Source organism: Notolepis coatsorum (genome assembly GCF_963971535.1).
Source record: "Notolepis coatsorum genome assembly, chromosome: 13".
In the NCBI taxonomy this organism is placed as follows: Eukaryota; Metazoa; Chordata; class Actinopteri; order Aulopiformes; family Paralepididae; genus Notolepis; species Notolepis coatsorum.
Window position 1 is genome coordinate 62,366,669 of NC_140177.1, and position 19,444 is coordinate 62,386,112.

General features: G+C 43.0%; 1 protein-coding gene across 8 annotated transcripts in view; it reads right to left on the reverse strand.

Annotated features, from left to right (window-relative positions):
• Positions 1-19,444, reverse strand: part of gigyf2 (GRB10 interacting GYF protein 2) — a 78,715-nt gene that overhangs the window by 31,678 nt on the left and 27,593 nt on the right. For 4 of the 8 annotated variants that reach the window (XM_084327450.1, XM_084327446.1, XM_084327445.1 and 1 more), the window contains 8 exons: positions 14,749-14,877; positions 13,741-13,871; positions 13,386-13,486; positions 12,520-12,660; positions 12,355-12,405; positions 11,347-11,505; positions 6,383-6,631; positions 6,076-6,204 (listed from right to left, as the gene is read on the reverse strand). In XM_084327450.1, coding sequence (XP_084183576.1) covers positions 6,076-6,204; positions 6,383-6,631; positions 11,347-11,505; positions 12,355-12,405; positions 12,520-12,660; positions 13,386-13,486; positions 13,741-13,871; positions 14,749-14,877 — 1,090 coding nt within the window. The remainder of the gene's footprint in view (positions 1-6,075; positions 6,205-6,382; positions 6,632-11,346; positions 11,506-12,354; positions 12,406-12,519; positions 12,661-13,385; positions 13,487-13,740; positions 13,872-14,748; positions 14,878-19,444) is intronic. The other 4 variants (XM_084327452.1, XM_084327447.1, XM_084327451.1 and 1 more) reach the window with 1 other exon arrangement.

Genomic DNA, 19,444 nt, shown 5'->3' on the forward strand with positions numbered 1-19,444 from the left:
TCGATTACTCAAGCCCACCCCTATAAGCTATACAAAAATAAAGTTTAATGTGACTGATCTAGTGAGCTAGAGTCTGAATATTCCACCCATAAATAGCTAATGTCAAATGGAAGTATTGTATATTCTGTACTTAGTTTGAAATAGGGCTGGGCGATAAAACGATAACGATAACTATCGCGATAAATTATTTCCTCGAAATAAACATGAAACGTGGTCGCAAAGTTTAGATATATCGATTTTCCAAGCTTGGATATGAGCACACGCACTAACAACCAATCAGTGAAGGAGATGGCCGACAGCGAAGGAGACCCGCGGTGCACCTCTGGGTAGAGAGGTAGGACTCTAGTAGTAAACAAGGCTGGGTAGGATCATTAGCTTGCACGCCGCTATTTTATAGTTTACGTGTCGAGTGGGTGTGGGTCGTTGCAATGTATTGGGGCGGAACGGAGTATTTTAGGGTAATAGTTAGTACATTGGAAACAAAGCTGGCTAGGATAATTAGCTTGCACGCCGCTATTTTATAGTTTACGTGGCGAGTGGGTGTGTGGCGTGAATTATGAGGCCACGGTTAGGGTAGTCTGGGGTATGCGGTGGACGTCGTTGCAATGTATTGGGGCGGAACGGAGTATTTTAGGGTGATTTTAGTACATTGTCGTGGGATACACCGCTTGCTCTGGCTAACTGTGTTCCATTCTTATAATGCATATGATCCAGTGGCGGTAGGTTGCCCCCTGGTGGAATATAATAATCTATGCACTGGGGTAGAAGAACGTGCGCGGACTGATGACGACATCAACTCGAGACATTCGCAGCAGCAAAACAAGTCTATTAATAGCCCGTCCATCGGCGCCGGGCATAAGAAGTTAATTAAACTTGACAGAAATTATATTGACGATAATTATTGATAGTTATATGAAAATAATTATAATTTTATCGCGATGGGCGGCTACGTGGCGTAGTGGGCAAGGCACTCGCCACGAAATGCTGGAGACGCTGGGCTCGTCAGTTCGAGCCCAGCGCTCCACATTTGCTTTCAGTTTAGCTGGTCGTCCACAGTAATACACATTTGCCGTATTACGGGGAGGGAAAACTGAAGGGTGGGGATCGGGCGTTGTGGACAGCGACTCCTACAGGTCGGTTGGTGGGCCTGCGCAGTAGAATCAGGAAGTGTCGGGGGCAGCGTGAGCCTCCCACACGTTACTCCTCGCCACTGAGAGATCAAGCTGCGCAGGTGAAAAGATGCGACTGCTGTTACCTCAAGTACAGGAGGGGACTTGTGCTATGTATGACTTAGTCCACATTGCAGCCGGCTTGTGGGAGGCAAGAAACAGCGTCCGTGACAGGGGAGGGTTGAATTGGATGATACGAAATTGGGATGAGAGAAAATATAGAAAATGGGAGAAAAAGTGGACCAACATTTTTTTTTTTTTTTTAATCGCGATAAAGTTTTTGGCCATATCGCCCAGCCCTAGTTTGAAAGTGGTCAGACAGTTCCCTCTGTGTGTAATACAGACAGTAGTCACACATTCATAAATAACACTTACAGAAAAGCTTATTGTGCACTGTAATAAAAGACGTTTTGTTCAATGGGGGATTTTTTTATGTACCGAATACCGTGGTATTTTTGCCCAAGGTTATCGTACCCTCAAAATGTCATACACATGCCTAGTCTACACTATACTAGGTCTACAGTACACTACTATAGTTTAAGGCTACTTTCACCGTTTTACTGCATTACAGTACTGTTATATTGTTATGCGTTGTGTGCCAATAACGAGAAAACTCGTTATTTAATAGTTATTTCTTTTATTAGCGATATCCATTAATTTTTCATCCATCCAGCCTCACGTTATCATTGGGAATGGCTCCGAGCTCGAAAAGGGCAAATACCGCCCCCTATCGTCTCCCGGATGGTATTGCACCCATTGGAATGGAGTCGATGGGAATGCATCAGAAAAAAAACTCCAGGCTCCACATTTTACTTCTGCGGCATGTAACCTGAGACTATTGCATCCACTGAGGGCACTGGAAGAAGCGTCGATTATGTGTTTCGAGGTATAACGTTGGATCAATAAACGCGATCGATATTTGGAATGGCGATCAGGAATTGGATAAAAAAATTGCAGAACATCTGATCTGAGGTAAGGACTTTATCTTACCAGTATTGGGTTAATCAGAGTTTTTTTTCACAGCGTTCACAACGTGTCTCTTGTGTGTGTACAGTGTGTGCGTAACGTTAGTGCCAGGCACGGCATAGATAATCGATTTTTCAGCCAGCTTCTCTAGCGTGCATAAGTACACTGTACACATATACTATCGATAATCTAGCGTTTATTTGAAAACTATTCATAAATCAGCCGGAAAATGACAACGTGTTGTGCAGTGTTAATTTTGGCAGCTATTTTCATTTTAGTTTTAGGCTTAGTCATGTCAAGTGCTCCTTTTTCGTTTATCATCTTCATTTATTTTTCATTTAGTCAGTTTTAGTCAACTAAATGTCTGAGCATTTTAGTCTTAGTCAGTTTGTCGAAAATTGTCTTTTTTGTTTTAGTCTAGATTTAGTCGACGAAAACGGATGACATGTCTATTTTTAGTTAATGTACTAAAAAAATTATATTATATAAATTATAAAACTTTTTCTCTTTTCTTTTTTACAGCTACTGTTTTATATATACTGTTTTTTTTTGTAATAACTAGAAAGTAATGGTATTTATTCAACAACAGGTGATTGTATAGATTAGTATTAGTATCATTAAATGACAACTATGCTCAACTATGCTTCACCCACGGAAAGGTTGTTGGCGGGTTTTGAGGGAGTGGCAGTGTAGGTGGGACTCGGAGACCAAGGGGAAGCACTTTTAGGGGCCTTTCTCACTCAGGTTTTGGGATCTAATCACCGCCCCGGAGCACGGGGGGGAGTGTTCTCACTCACCCCTTTTGGGAGCGAAACGCCGCCGATTCGTTTTATCCCCCGCTGAACTGGGCCAGTTGGATTAGGTGGTCTCGGAATCGGCCGTGGGCGTGACACACACAACGTCGTTACTGTCATGCTTGCTTGAATTTTGGGCAGATAACACCACACAGCAACAACTGGAGAATACCCACAAAAACGATATTTATGGGCAATTTGAGAGTTCAGACCTCAACCAAAAACAAGTGGATGAAAACATGAAGCCATGTTACAAACGCACAGCACTTCCCTGGCTCGCATTAGGCCTAGCAATTTTTGTTTGCCATGCTATTTTCTATACATTAGTTTCTTGTTTGAATGCATTTATTTCTATTAGACCAGTGGTGCCCAACCAGTCGGCCGTGGTCGACCAGTAGATCAATGACATGTAATATAATTGCCACGAGTGATGGGATAATGTTAGCTGCTGGACAGGCTAAGCTAACTAGCGTTAGCCGTTAGCTTAGCGTTAGCCATTGCTGTATACTATACTTTCTTGTTCAAATGCATTTATTTCTATTAGACCAGTGGTGCCCAACCAGTCGGCCGTGGTCGACCAGTAGATCAATGACATTCAATATAATCGATGCAGCAATGTTACTAGTAAAAGGCTAAGATAACTAGCGTTAGCCGTTAGCTTAGCGTTAACGTTAACCCTGCAAAACGCTCAAAAGCGGACTCTACAACAGAGTTCCATTCGTGAGAAAAGAGGCAGAACACACAGTGAATGTATCCGTTTTGTTTATTGCACGTTCTTTGCTGAAAAGAAAAAGTGCTACAGGCTATACTAGACTAGGCTAAGCTAACTAGCGTTAGCCGTTAGCTTAGCGTTAGCCCTGGGAAACGCTCAAAAGCGAACTCTACAACACCATCCATTCGTGATAAAATGGGGTGGGTTATATTGACAAGGCTTGACAACAGAGGTTCAAATATAACTTCATATTTATTGCTTATTTATTCATTTTATATCAGCATCCAGTCTCCAGCGCCAAGTTAACACTTCCTGTGTTTACATTTTCGAACGTGACATCATCGCCTACGGCAAGCGTAAACGCTCAAAAGGCAAACCGTAAACAGAACCCGGAACGAAACAAGACTGCAGTGTGTACGCAAACTAGAGGGGGGAGAGGGGGGGGGGAGTTCGCATCAGATCTCGGAACGGGCTAGAACGAAACGGAATGGAACCGAATACCTGAGTGAGAAAGGCCCCTTATTCTATCCAGCCCTCTGTCAGGAGGATGGGGGCCCCTTTTGGGGGGGCGAGAAGAGACTGTTATAATCTGTAGATTACAGTTGGGGCACTGTGGGCTTAATCAGACGTTGTGTACAGTAGGGAAACATCCTTCTGGGTTGTGCGAGTGTGGGGGGGTGGAGTCAGTGCAGCATGTCCTGATGGACTGTATTAATGCCGCGTTCACATTACGTGGGAAGAAGCGGAAGAACCAGAGGACATCTCGTTGCTACAACTAGGAAGCCTTCACGCTTTGACTCGATGAAACGCCCACATCCATACTTCCGCAATTCGTGAAGCGAAGTGGGAGATATCAGGGTCTATAAAAAAATCCCATATGTCCTAGTAGGAATTACCACTAGGAGGCTGACGTGAATGGTTTTTCCCAGTCGGAAGCTGGTTCTTCCGCTTCTTCCCACGTAACGTGAACGCGGCATAAGTACAGAGAACAAAAATCCTTCTTTAGAGTTCTTTCTTCTCAGGGAGTTAATTATTTCTCTTTGCCTTCATTTCTAGGCCTGGGTGAGAACCACCAAGAGAGAGCTAGTGCTGTTGTGCAGTTCCTGCTCGCTGCGGGGCTGTATAGCAGAATATAGGGAGGGCTGGAAATCTTAGTGCTCCCTCTGTCCTGTGGAGGGCGGCAATACGCCTAGACGCGTAGTCCGCCGGAAATATACAAGAAGAAGAAGGTTGTTGGCACATTGGTTCCACACAGACATTATACGTTGTTGCACTTGCTTCCAGAAGGCTCCTTTTAGGTTAGCTAGTAGCAGAGGCTCTGTTGTGATTTTTAATGCACAATAAATATTCAACATTCTCTTTTGAGCCTCAGACTCTTATCATTTGGCACTAAAAGCTAAACATCGTCACCGGTATGGCTGTCCGCAACATGCCATTAATTGTGTGCGAGAGGTCGATCAGTTAGCCACATTAACGTGAGCTAGGTTAGCCACTAGTTAACGCGAGCTAGATGGAAATACAAACAATGTAACGTTACTGATGAAAGTGATTTACCTTGGAATACTCCTTTGCCAACTTGCTGTACTTTGATTGCAGGTCTGCAGCTGGATTATGAATAGTCCCAACTTTATCCAAGGTAACGTTAAGCTAAAACTAGCTTTTCAAATAGCTCTTCAGCTAATGCTAATAACGGAGCTCCCCGTCACACTATGTCGGGACGATGGCATTAAGAAAAGTTATAATTATTTTAGTCAACAATATCAACATACATGAAGAGAAATTTCGTCCTGGTTTTTGTAAATTACATTTTTGTGTCCTCAGTTGTGGTCAACGATATTTAATAAACTATTTAGTCTCGTTAGCGTCACATGGTCTTCGATAACGTGACGTCACATCTCGTTGTCGTTTGAAAAAAACCTTCGTTGACGAACATCTTTCGTCATCATTTTAGTTGACAAAATTAACACTGGTGTTGTGTGTATTCCAGTAAATGGCTATTACTGCAGAATGTTTTTTTCTTTCTAGAAATTTCCAAAACTATACTCTTATTCAAAATGGTATAAAATGGAAATGTACTGATGAAAAAAACAATCCGTTTCGTACATGTTGACTGCAAGCAAGTCATTGATAAGCGACGGGTGTATTAGACCCATAGCCATAATTTAAGATATAGTTTAAGCGTTCGCAAATGTGCTCGTCATCTCATTGATTAGAGTGGTGGCAATCAAGCGATAATTCGTCATTCATCGTTAGCACCCAATGTGTTAAAACGCACAGACTGCTGCTACTTCACTGTAGATGTTTGTATTTATCAATTTTTTCTACCTTGTATTGTATAGTTTGTATAGATTGTTGTGTATTGTTGTTTACCACAGGCACTACAACATTGTTGTGGAAGTAGAAGAATAGGAAGCCTGCTTTTGGCAGCCGTTACCTCCTCCAGCGCCTCTCGTTCCCCCTCCTCCTCCAGTTTCTGGATCTCAGAGAGCGACAAAGCATTCTGAGTCTGACTTATGGCTGCTGTGTTGGCCGACTGCTGCCCCCACTTTGAGGAAGATGGGAGCTATGAAAAAGAAAGACAACAGGAAAAAAGCACAATAAGTCTGTAGTTGAAACCTGAAATAAACAATACTCTTGAAATAAACCATGTATTCCAACTAGTTATAAGGTGCTAAATTATGTAGGTCAAATCAGACCACAACGGTGCCCGGCTTCCTATCACGTGTTCTTCTTGGCCTTACCTTCATCTGTGCAAGCTGCTGCTGCTGCTGTTGCTGCTGGAGTCGCCTGAGGGCCTCTTGCTGTTGCTGCCTCTGTCTTTGTAGTTCCTGCTGCCTCTGCGCCTCCTGTTCTCTCCTCTTCTGCTCCTCCTGCTGTTGCTGGGCCAGGGCAGCCGCAGCTGCCGCCGCTGCAGCCACCTGCTCCGCTCGCTGCTCCTCCTCGTGCCTCCTCAGAGCCTCCAGCTCCTCCTGCTTCCGCCGCTCTTCCTCCTGGTGAAGTAGCGGACAGTATTTTTGAAGAATGATTTTTAGGCTGCCGATGAGCTTAACCTCTTAAAAGGGGAACTTTTGGGGAAATTCGCTTATTTGCCATCTACCCTGGAGTTAGACAAGCAGATACATATTTTTAAGTTTTCTAAGCAGATATAAACTCTGAATTTCTTTTTGCCGAACCACTGCGGCCTAGGCGCAAGTGATATCACCTCAAAAGCCCCGTTTTTCAAAAAGCAACAGGGCTTTTGAGGTGATGAAATCACTGCGCCCAGGCAGCAGTGGTTCGGCAAAAAAAAATAATCAGAGTATATATCCGCTTAGAAAACGAAAATGTCTATTAACCCTTTAATCGCCAAGGCCATGCGTAATCTGCCAATGACGTCTTACAGCATCTTTGCTGTAAAAAAATCTGTCATGGCAATCATATTTCACCCACGGAGACTTGCTGTTGATCTCCTCTCAACTCTCCAACGGTTCAAGACTGCCATCTGGTGGCCGATCGGCGAATCGCCAAAACCGGAAGTGACGCGCCGGAAGTGGTGCTCACCCATATTTCGTCCGGCCACTCGCTATCGCTAGCGGGACTCCAGCTTGATACACTGAATAGCGATCCGTTGCCAATAACTCTATAAACAACATGATTTGGACGTATATAGTATTATACAACCTGGACATGGATCGCATATATAAACATCCCATAATAGCGAACTTTCTGCTCCCAATGCTACGAGGAAGCTGCTGTGAGTTTCAGCGTGTTTGATTATTATTAAACATACACTGCTCCGATCAACATATCACCCATACTAAATAAATGATTTAACGTCGGCCACAGACTTATAAACCCCCCCCCAGTCACCAGCAGATGATGAGGCATGACGTGTAGGACCTTGTACAATTGAAATTTTTTATCTGACGTCAATCGGTATCAAACTACATTTGATGATCTAATAAATATGTATTTAGGGCTATAACTCACGTTCTGCAGAATGCTGCAGAAAACGATAAAAACATTTTTACTTTAGACCGTATTTTAGTATGAATATGTGAATGAAAAAGTAGAACGTTGCTACATCCTAAACCATAGATACTTGACGTTGAATGGGCCATAGTAATGTCAATTTAGCAATACAATTTAAAAAGTTATAGCCCTGCAAAGAAGGGGAACATCTCCATAGACAAATAGAGCTGGCAGAGGACGGTGGATGGATATAAGCGTGGCAGAGAAAGGGTTAAATACACAGGTCACAACATGTTTACAGGAAAGTTTTGGAGTTGTATTTGGAGTGTATTTCGTGATTGTTGGGAACTAGGCTACACTGGAACACCTACTTCGAGTGAATGATGCCAAGCTAGGCTAACGGTGCGGCTGTTCCCTAGGCCTAATGCATGCACAGAGAAGAAAAGGGTATTGAAGGATGTCTATGTTTTTCAAGGTGTATATAATGTAAAATATTGGTGGATGACAGCATCTACTCATAGTCATCTCAGAGGAGGAGGATAACAGAGAGAGTGTGTGTTAGGAGCAGACTAACACCACAGATGAGGCTGTGCTGTTTAACATCAACAGCTGATAGCCACAGCATCAAGGTTATTTTCTACAGCAGCGCTGGGCAGTCGTCACATACCAGTGTAACCACAGAGGTGCCGTTGCTATAGTGATGTGGGTCAAAGAGCCAGGGCGTGTCATGGAGTAGCGGTTACTAGGGGCGGGCCTGTCGTTGCTATGGCGAGAATAATATAGAGAGTTCTTCCGGGTGTAAGTTAGATTCAGATACGACACACAGGAAGGAGAGGGAGCGTTGATCAGACTTTGAAACGATTCCCCCCCCCCCCTCGCAGGGAAAGGGAGGGGAGGACTTGGCACGACAACAGGGAAGGCTTTTGGATAACAGCTAGGCCGACCACCGAGCGGGGTGAAAGGAGAAATCCATTAGAATAATGAATTTAGTTTCTTCCAAATACTTTCCAAGGACAATACAGAACTGGTTTACATCTGATGATGAGGCTATGTTTATGAAAATAAACATGATGATCTGAGGAAAGAGATCACGTGCAGTGTCGTTTCTTCTGATTATGGATGTACTAATAGGGGTTGCAAGAAAAACACAACGCACAACAGAGAGGAGATGATGAGATGAGATTGGCTGATTGCCAAGAATCCAACAGTATGTATCTGCTCGTCTAACTCCAGGGTAGATGGCAAATAAGCTAATTTCCAAAAAGGTTGGCGTGTTCCTTTAAGCCCTAGCCATATTTTCAGAAAATGTGCCTAAAAGTACACTATTGCTCCACTTCTACAAGGTCCATTTGCATGTTCTTGGTATCTAGGGACATCTATGGACTAGGGATGCACCGATCCGATATTGGTATCGGCCGCCGATATCAGTAAAATAGCTGGATCGGGTATCGGTAAAAGAAATATATATATATATATCGGATAAAAAAATAATTTAATAATAAATAAAATAAGAAATAACCATTCAGTACATTTATATCTATGTGTTAATTTGTTACATTTAGTTTCACTAAGTTAGGAAAGTAATGTTTTAAGTCAAGCCTGATGTTGCCTTGCACAAAATAATGATCCCAGTCTCTTCCACACTGTGACAGTGAGGCATACAGTTTATTAATTGAATGAAGTTTATTTTTATTTTTGTCTTTGTTTACAACCAATCAAAAACACACTTGTGATCCTTTACAATTCTTGGGACTGAAAGTCTGATCGGTGCATCCCTACTATGGACCTCAGGGAATGTATTCCGATTGTCAAGACATTGTGTCCGTTACTATGCTCGAGTAAATTGTAATTAACCAAAGGAGAATATAAATTATTATTATTACCAGACGTGAATAATTGCCACTGAGCTCATTTAGCACATTCTTTAGATCAAGTGTACAAAGTAGGGATGCCCCGATCGATCGGCCACCGATCGTTATCGGCCGATAATCAGTATAAATATGCGATCGGTGATCTGTGATAATGCTTTATTTTCGCCGATAGTCAAAACCGATCTCACTCGCTGAGTTCTGTCTCAGACACCGGGAGCTGCACTCACTCCCACACAGTGGTGCGGCGTCTGCTCCTCCCTCCAGCCCCTCCCGCGCGCATGTAAACACGGGTCTAGTCTAGTGGGACGGGAGGACGGCGTCTCCCTGAGCTAACGTTAGCTACCGTTACAAAATGACCCAGTCAACCATTCACTTCCAGTCCAATACATGATGAGGCATTGTCTAACCGAACGGTATCTAGCCGGCCAGCTACCGATAGCTCCTGACATCAACAAACGCTCCAGAAAGTCTAGTAGAGACGTGTATGATACCTCAGCTAGCTCACGTTAGCTGACGCCAGCTCACTGTTCAAAACGAAAAGTCCCACTGAACTAAATAGTTCACAGAGGCCCTGTATCAACGTTATATAGCCGGCCAGCAGTAGCCACAGATAGCTCCCGATATCAATGTTTTATAACACTCATTCGATGCGTATTCGAGCTGAGGGCATGTTGTTGAATATGATCAATAGGGTCCAGCTGCAGCTCCGGAAAATCCTGGCCGTAGCTGGAGGCTACTCGAGTACACAGACAGTGGAGCTTGTTGCGTGGTGGCGATGTCTCGCAGATAATACAAGTACAAGTCTAATTATATAATATATATATTTTATAAAAGAAAATATATATATAAAATAATTTTTAATTTTTTTTTACTCAAAAACGATCGGTATCGGATCGGTATCTACCGATATGGCTCACGCCGATCGGTGGCAAAAAACGTGATCGGGGCATCGCTAGTACAAAGAACCTAAGCAAATTAATAAAGGGCACATGTTTTACAGGTTTTTTTGTAGATATCGTACTGCATTTTGCCATCCGTACACATGCTATTTTAAATGAATGAATATAGAATATCAGGCCTATAAAATGACCTTATTATGGCCAAGTCATACATCTATGGATCGGGCCAAATCTCCTCTTTCAAATGGCAGAGTTCAATCTGGATTTAGACCCACCAGGCGCCCGTAACAGGGCAGCTAAGATCGTGAATTAACGTAGTCAATTTCTTGTAATGAAAAATGCTCCGCCATTTTTCATCAGATTGAGACGCGTTTTCCCTAGACGTTCACAGAAAGGTAAAAGAAACGAACTAAGTCCTATTTTATGGACATAACGTTCAGGTCTGTTCGACCCCGTGAGACATCACGAAATCATGCCAGCCCCTGTCAAACTTGGAGCAGTCTGGCGTGAGCTGGGTAGGGTAGTTTTATGAAATTCAAAAGCCAGTTGAAAGCCCTGGGACTTTCATAGGACTACAAACATGTATGACCGCGTCATTTCCTCGTGGCAATATCCGCCGTTTTCTGACTCAATGCGCAGAGATTTCTATACTCATATTTAGCTAATAACACTTAAAATCATTGGTAAACCAACGTAGTGCTGAAAATATACACTTTGACTGCTGTTTTGATAGGGTTAGGGTCTTCACTCTTGGCTACATTTGAAGAAGAAAAAATGCTACATTAATTAATATGGACTGTATTAATCAATTCATGAAGTGAAATAAATCTCGGCCCGGTAACGGGACCGTTGGATTTAAGGGGTTAAGTACTGGTAATGGTACACAGTGGGGCGAGTAGATTATTAATTGCATTACAAACCAGTCCCAAATTCCACTGACCTATGACCTTCCTAACCATCTCAATCGAGTGTTTAGGGGCGCACCTGTTTGCGGAGGAACTCTTCTCTTTGCTTCCTCTCCTCCTCTTCCCTCCGCCTCTCCTCCAGTCTGCGGAGAACGTCTTCTTGGGCCCGTCTCTCCTCCTCCTCCTTCTGTCTGAGCTGCAACACTTCCTGCTCCCGTTGTCTCCTCAATGCCTCCTCCTGAAGACAAAATAAAACAATGGATCATCAGCACCTTTCACTACAGGCTCATCCCTCCTTAATGTGCCATGGAAATATTTCAAGTGTCCCTTTTTGCCATCAGTCATCCGTCTCTACAGTGCCTCGTGTTGCAGTCTGTGTGTCTTGCACAAATGGAAAACTGACTAGTTGACTTTGACAATAGTCATATAGCCTCAATCAGATTGGATTCTAATCTGCTGTGACTAGTCCAGTATATATATATAGTTTTAGTCATAGCATATACACTAAATATTTAGTATATTTCTGTATGAAGTATTAGTACCACACTTTTATCTCTGTACAATTAAATTCAAATACTAGATATGTCAGTATGTAAATAGGAATCACGTAGATGTCAGTATGTAAATAGGAATCCTGTAGATATGTTGGTATGTAAATAGGAAGCGTGTAGATATGTCAGTAGTATGTAAATAGGAATCCTGTAGATATGTAAATAGGAATCCTGTAGATATGTTGGTATGTAAATATGAATGCTGTAGATATGTCGGTATGTAAATATGAATCCTGTAGATATGTCAGTATGTAAATAGGAATCATGTAGATATGTTCATATGTAAATAGGAATCCTGTAGATGTCGGTATGTAAATAGGAATGCTGTAGATATGTTCGTATGTAAATAGGAATCCTGTAGATATGTCGGTATGTAAATAGGAATGCTGTATATATGTCGGTATGTAAATAAGAATCATGTAGATATGTCTTATGTAAATAGGAATCCTGTAGATATGTCAGTATTTCTAGCCCTTATCCCTTTCTTTTATTAAATAATTTTCTATAATTGTTTATGTTCTTATTAGTCTTTGTACCTTCTCTTCCAACCACTGTATTGCTGTAGTTGACAGCGACAAAACTCCCCCCTGGGGATGATAATGTTTTGTCATTTTTAAAATCAGTGTCAACAACAGCGGAGAGAATATGAAGAGCCATCATCCCATGTCCTGGGGAGTTCTAGGACACGGTTTCCTCTATACCTGTTTGTGCCGTGCCAGCTCCTCCTCTTCCACCCGCTTGCGTTCCTCCTCCTGTCTGGCTCGCAGGGCCTCTTCTAGCCGCTTCCTATCGTCCTCTTCCCTCTTGGCCCTAATCTCTGCCTCACGCCTCTCCAGCTCCAGCTGTTACAAGTAGGGGAAGAGAAAAAGGCTCTCACACGGTCTAGAAGTACAGGGCGCAGACACTATGGGCGGACAGTCAGCAATCCTTTTCCACGTTCCTTGATGCGCATGCGGACATGTGCTGAGGTCCGCCATCGCATCATTATGGTCTGCGTGGAATGCAGTATGTGTATGCTACATCTGGACTACGATTGAACCTCAATTCTCTCAAAGTCCACAGAGTTGCAATGGTTAAGGGAAAAGGTGTGAAGAAGCTAGGGCTGAGCCCAAACATTCTGACCTTCGTTCGTTACGTTGGCATTGGAATTCTAAAAACGTTCAAATTTGTTAGTTTTTTTTTTGTATGCGTCTATTCATTCTGTTTAAACCAATAGGGGTTATCTTCACAGTTGCAGATAAAGATTAGGCTACACTAATATTATAGTATTAAAACTGATGAGTTATATTCATTAAAGAAAGTTGATAAAAATAAAAATAAAATAATTTAATCAGATGAATCACTTTATTTAGTTTGAGGATATTTACCGGTATATACAAAAAAATTGAAATTTTTTATTTTATTAAAAACGAAGGTTCGAACGTCCGTTTGAAAAACCCTGATGAAGTTCGAAGCCCAAAAACAGGCTTCAGGGACAGCTCTAGAAGAAGCCAGTCATTAAGCTCTAGATGTGAAATGTACTATTATAGCGACGGACAGGACGGCAGGCTGGTGAAAGTCTGGTTACCTTAGCGCCCTTTGCCTTCTCTAGCTGCTGCATCTGCTCGATGGTCGGAGCCTGCGCCATGGACTCTATGGGTAGGTCCCATACACTGCTGCCATCCCATGCTGTAGAGATGAATGGAGATTTATATGCACTGTATTTACCTACATCCAAGTATTCGATTCCACCCCCCCAAAACTATATTGTTTTTAAGTTCATTGTGATACCTGGGTGTATAACAGTACTGGAAATCGAATAAATAATTTTTATTGTGGTGTTGTTATGCTACCTTTGAGACTGGTTATTTCTAAATCATTGTATAATGCTTTTACAAGGTTCATACAATGACAAGTAACTATTGATCTGGGTGGAATCTTACAGCTGGGAGCGGCTTGTTGAAGGTTTGGTGTACAGGAGGCCTGAGAGGACGGGTTCTGCATTTCCCACACAGAAGCCGAGTCTGGTACAGACAGGGACCGGGTAACAGGAGGTAAGGGGCTCTCAGATGCTCTAGAAAACAAGAGAACACAATCAACTAGGGCTGTAGAAATAACTGCAATAACGCAGTAATAATAGGCATACCACAGGGCTTTTTCTTTTTTTTAATACAATTGTAATGTTTAGCTTTTTATTTTGTACCTGCATCCAGCCTATAGTGTGTAGTCTTAAAATAAGATAAGCATGAAAACAACCCCTTACTCATCCTCCTTCAGTTGAGGCTGCACACACACACTTCATATTAGGCGTTACATTCTAGCATGTGGCTGTTGTTCCCTCTCTCCCTCTTGTATATTTAGATAATCTATTCCCTACAGAGTTGGTTTCGTCTTACTCAGTTCAGATCTTTGGCATTATTCAAGCTCCCTTTTCCTTCCCCCTCCCCCTTGGCTGTGCGTCTCCGGAATCACCTGTCCTTGTTAATTGTGTATTTAGTCAGTGAAATTAATGTTCTTATGGTCTGCAAATATTAATTTCACAATATAACTTAACTTTCTTGCACCTCATTTGTTGTTTGGCATTAGTTTGTTCTTCCATTGGTTGATTACATCCAGGTTACATCACAATCATCTTTTATGTTCATTACCCCTTCCCCTCGACTTACTGGGGTTGTAACATTAGGCCTATTCCAAATTGTTGTTCAAACTATATTCAAAAGCAACGTTACAGAAAACCGCAAGATTCCTCTCAGACTCAGTAAAATTCTCAACTGCAGCCTGAATATGGCCAAACATTTCTGATCACGGTGCAGCATAAACCACCACTGGTGAAGAGGCAAATTGTATATGTGCTACATATATGTGTGTGTGTGTGTGTGTGTGTGTGTGTGTGTGTGTGTGTGTGTGTGTGTGTGTGTGTGTGTGTGAGAGTGAGAGAATGTACAACTGACCTCATCTTGAGGGTCTGGTATTGCTGTAGGAGAAGGTTAATCTGCTGCTGTTGTTGCTGCTGTTGCTGAAGAGGAGCCGAGCTGAGGGCAGCAGCTTTCTGCTGGGCCAAGGCCTGGGCATACTGCTGCCTGGGGGAGGAAGACAAACCATGGGAGTGACAGGAGAAAAGACTACAGTTAACCAGTTAAAATATAGAATATCAGGCGTATAAATTACCTTATTATGGACACGTCATACATTTATGGATCGGCCCAAATCTCCTCTTTCCAATGGCAGAGTTAAATCTGGATTTAGTATCACCAGGCGCCCGATATAGGGAAGCAAAGTCCGTGAATGAAATCTACTGCAAGTACAGTTACTTTTAGGGATGCCCCGATCACGTTTTTTGCCACCGATACCGATCACCGATCGTCTATGAGCGATATCGGCCGATACCAGACCACGTGAGCGGATCGGCGCGGCCGAGAAATCCGCTCTTCGCTCTTTAAAGCTTGGTCCGCTCCGCTAATCACTCATGTTGACCCCGCCCCCAAGTCGCTCTCCGCTCGCTCCCCGCTCACCTTGAATCGAGCGCTCCCCGCTCCCCGCGCCAGATCGCTCGGCAGTTTTTTTTTCTTCTTTTTTTGGAGCATGGTGTAAATGAGCTCAAACTACAACAGTCTACACCCCCTGGGCCCCTTAACAATTGTTTGTATTGAGCCGCATTGTAATTGTAGCCATTCTGCAATGTTAAATAACGTTGTTTATCCATTCACTATCTCTATTAAGCGATGATAGGCTAGCCGAGCCACAATGCTATGGTCGCTGCCATTAACGTTAGCATGTAAGCTAACGTCAACAACAATGGCGTCGATACTTTTTCAACTGGAGTGAGTGTGGGCGTCTCTACAGTGACAAAGCCTGAACGAACAGCCTATCACAGGTTCACCCTTCTCATTGGTTGAAAATGGCCTTCATGTTTGTACATCGCCATCTGTTGCTTTGGCATTGTACTGCATGTATAATATTACATCAGTGTTAAACCACTGTGAGCGGCCTGGAGTGGATTGGAGCGGAGGAGAACTCTCGCTCCGGACGTCGCGCCGACTCATTTTAAAACCCACTCCTCGCTCACGTCAAAACCGGCCGCTCCGCGCCCCGCGCCGCTCACGCTCCGATCCGCTCACATGCACTGGCCGATACCGATCGATTTTGGTTTTATTAAAAAAACAGTAACGATAGCTAGGTAGCTAACGTTAGCTCACAGAGGTCGCATGCACTAGAGCAGACTATTGCTGGAGCTTGTTGACACGGGTGCGGGAGGGGCAGGGGAGGAGGAGGGGCAGTGCGCTGCTGCAGCTCTGTGTGCCTGAGAGAGTCAGCAAGTGAGATCTCCGCTAAGAATTGGATCATGTTTTTCGATCGGTTTTCACGATCAGCGAAAATAAAGCATTATCGGAATTCACCAATCTCATATTTATACTGAATATCGGCCGATACCGATCGCTGGCCGATCGATCGGGGCATCCCTAGTTACTTTTGTATAATGTCCATAGCTCCACCATTTTTTACCGGATTGAGACAAGTTTTTTTGCTAGACGTTCACAGAAAGGTAAAGAAACAATATATGTTGTGTTGTATGGCAATAACATTCAGGTTTGTTCGACCCGTGAGATATTAACACGAAAATCACATCAATATTTTTTTCTCCACGTCAAACGGCTGCAGCTTTGACTATATTTCTGCAACAGCTACGCGTAGCCTAAGCAACATTGTACCCCGTATGTAGCTAGGTTCCCTAGATGAAACATAGCTGATTTCCCTTCTCAACCAACCCATTGATAACAACCCATATAATAGCCGTGTTTATGTTTGTTTTTGCTCGTGTTCTTGTATATATAGTGTAATAGTTATATTTAGTTTGTTTGTTACGTTTGTTAGTTTGGGTTAGTTGTAACGTTAGTTTAGGTTCGTTTTAACATTAGCTAACGTTAGCAGCAGGGATGGACGCAGTTGTGCAAATGCAGCTACAGGCAATCGATGAGGAGGAAGAGTGCCGGACCACAAATGACATCATGTCATAAATCAAGCTCACCAGACTGTTTGACATAATTATCGGGTTTTTTTCTCCAAACGTATTCAAGAATAAACAATCATAACCATGTCACAACAGCAGTTATAATGTATATTTTCATCAATATGTTTGTTTACCAATAGGTTAATGTTATTAGTGAGATTTTATTTATTTATTATGTTTTTGGTAGATATTTTATTGGAACCCGGGACGGCCGCGTTGCACCGCATCTCTGTACGTGGTGCGCCACCCTGGTGCCCAGAGCAAATTTAGTTTTTTTAAATGTTTTGTTATTGCGGAAATCGGCCATTTTGAATTAACGGCCGTCGTAATGTAGTCATTTTGAGTCAAGAGGACATCCAGAGCTTTCAATGAGCGTTGGAATTTTTTAAAACTACACTTCCCACAGGCGGTCAGGTGGCGTAACGGAGATTGCGTTCGTCACCAACCCCGGAGCGGCTGGATTCGCCTGTTCGAATCCAGCTCACAGCTCCGGGATTGTCACCAGCTTGGCTGGCCGTTCACACTAATACAATTGGCAGTATTAGAGGGTGGGAGAAGCTGGCGGGGTGGGTCCGGGTCGTTGTAAACAGCGACTCCTACAGTTCGGTCGGGGCGCCTGCTAAGCGCGGATAGGATCTAAGTGGGATAGTGTGATCCTTCCACACGCTACGCCCTCTCAGTGAGAATCCGCGCTGCCAGGTGAAAAGAAGCGGTTGATTGGCTGGACGTGTGTCGGAGGCAGCGTTTCAGTTAGCCGGTAATTACCGGTATTTGACCGGCAAAATCTGTTGAAGTCTGACATATTTAATCTCTCCGGTCATAATGTCCGGTGAAAATAAATCCCTCTAAGCACAATTAGATTATTTGAATTGTATTAAAATAGGCTAAAATTAAATAGCCTATGCGATGAACGAAACAATCATTACATTTGTTTCATCGTTGCTTCACCAAGCAGCCGGTCTAATAATGACATCGCTGTTGTCAGCGCGAGCTGGCTGCTGCTAGATTTGCGAGAAGCATCCATCTGCAGACCCACAGAACCCACCAGCTTTGCCGGCAAGGTGCAGTACTCCAATTCAGCCATTGGCAATTCAGCTGTTGGGTGGGGGGCGCTGGTGAGCGGTCCCCAGACCGGACCTAAAAACACCGCTGCTCTGTGGGTCTGCAGCTCCATGCTTCACGTAAATCTAGCAGCAGCCAGCTCGCGCTGACAACAGCGATGTCATTATTAGACCGGCTGCTTGGTGAAGCAACGATGAAACAAATGTAATGATTGTTTCGTTCATCGCATAGGCTATTTAATTTTAGCCTATTTTAATACAATTCAAATAATCAAATTGTGCTTAGAGGGAATTATTTTCATAGGACATTATGACCAGCACAAAGTCGTTGGGAGATGGAGTCATCACGCAAACCCACGATAATGTTGCCGTCTCTCTCTGCCAAATTTCTCAGTTCTTCGCTTGATATAATTAATACAAATGTCCAATATAACGGAATTCGTTAGCTCATAAAAATGTGATTATAACAGACTGCCGTTTATTAATGTCGGGCAGACTGCCCACCGACACCTCAAGTCGGCAGCAGCACGAAGTCTCGAGGGACTTATTTTATTTGGAATATATTAATGACTGTATATACGCAAAAGTAGCCTAGTTTTAAGTTAAAATATTATAAATGCTTTGAGGATGTCATTCTTTATATAGGCCTATCAATTGTTTTTAAGCTCAATAAACTCTGACCGGAATTTATCCCATTTTTCTCCCATCCCAATGTTAGTCGTTATGCCAATTCCCAATCCCCTTCCTGGTCGCTGCGCACTTACCCCCCACAGTCGGTCTGGGAGAGTGGAGGCTACCACGTGCTTCCTCCGACCAGGGTTTCCGTTAGAATTTTTTTTTGCAGGTCTGAGTGTCCGGTAGATTTCAATCTACCGGACACTCAGACCTGCAAAAAAAAATTCTAACGGAAACCCTGGTCGGAGGAAGCACGTGGTAGCCTCCACTCTCCCAGACCGACTGTGGGGGGTAAGTGCGCAGCGACCAGGAAGGGGATTGGGAATTGGCATAACGACTAACATTGGGATGGGAGAAAATCGGAGGAAAAAGGAGGGGGAAAAAGATCTAAAAAAAAAAAAAAAAAAAAAAAAAAAAAAAACACTTCCCAAAGGCTTCTAGCTTTCTGCAAGCAAATGACTTTGTGATTATTATTATTATTTTTTCTTATTACTCTGGATTATATACCAACAAACTGAACGTTATTGGCATATATTGGAGGGCAGTTAGTTTGTCTCCCCTATTTTGAGCATTTAGCAACCATCCGATTTGAAAACAGTTTCAAAATGGCGGAGCTCTTGCAAGAATAAAAAAGAAATACAAAAATACAGTAGATTTCATTATCCGTTCTTCATGCACGCCTGGTGATACTAAATCCAAATTGAACTCTGTCATTTGAAAGAGAAGATTTGGCACAATCCATAAATGTGCGAATTGGCTATAATAACGTCATTTATAGGCCTGCTATTCTATAATAATATTTCAAATTGCATTGGTCCAGATGGGAGAATTCAGTACTGCATCTACAAAACCTTCGTTTAATCATCTTCCCTTTATTAATTTCCTTAGATCTTTTGTACACGT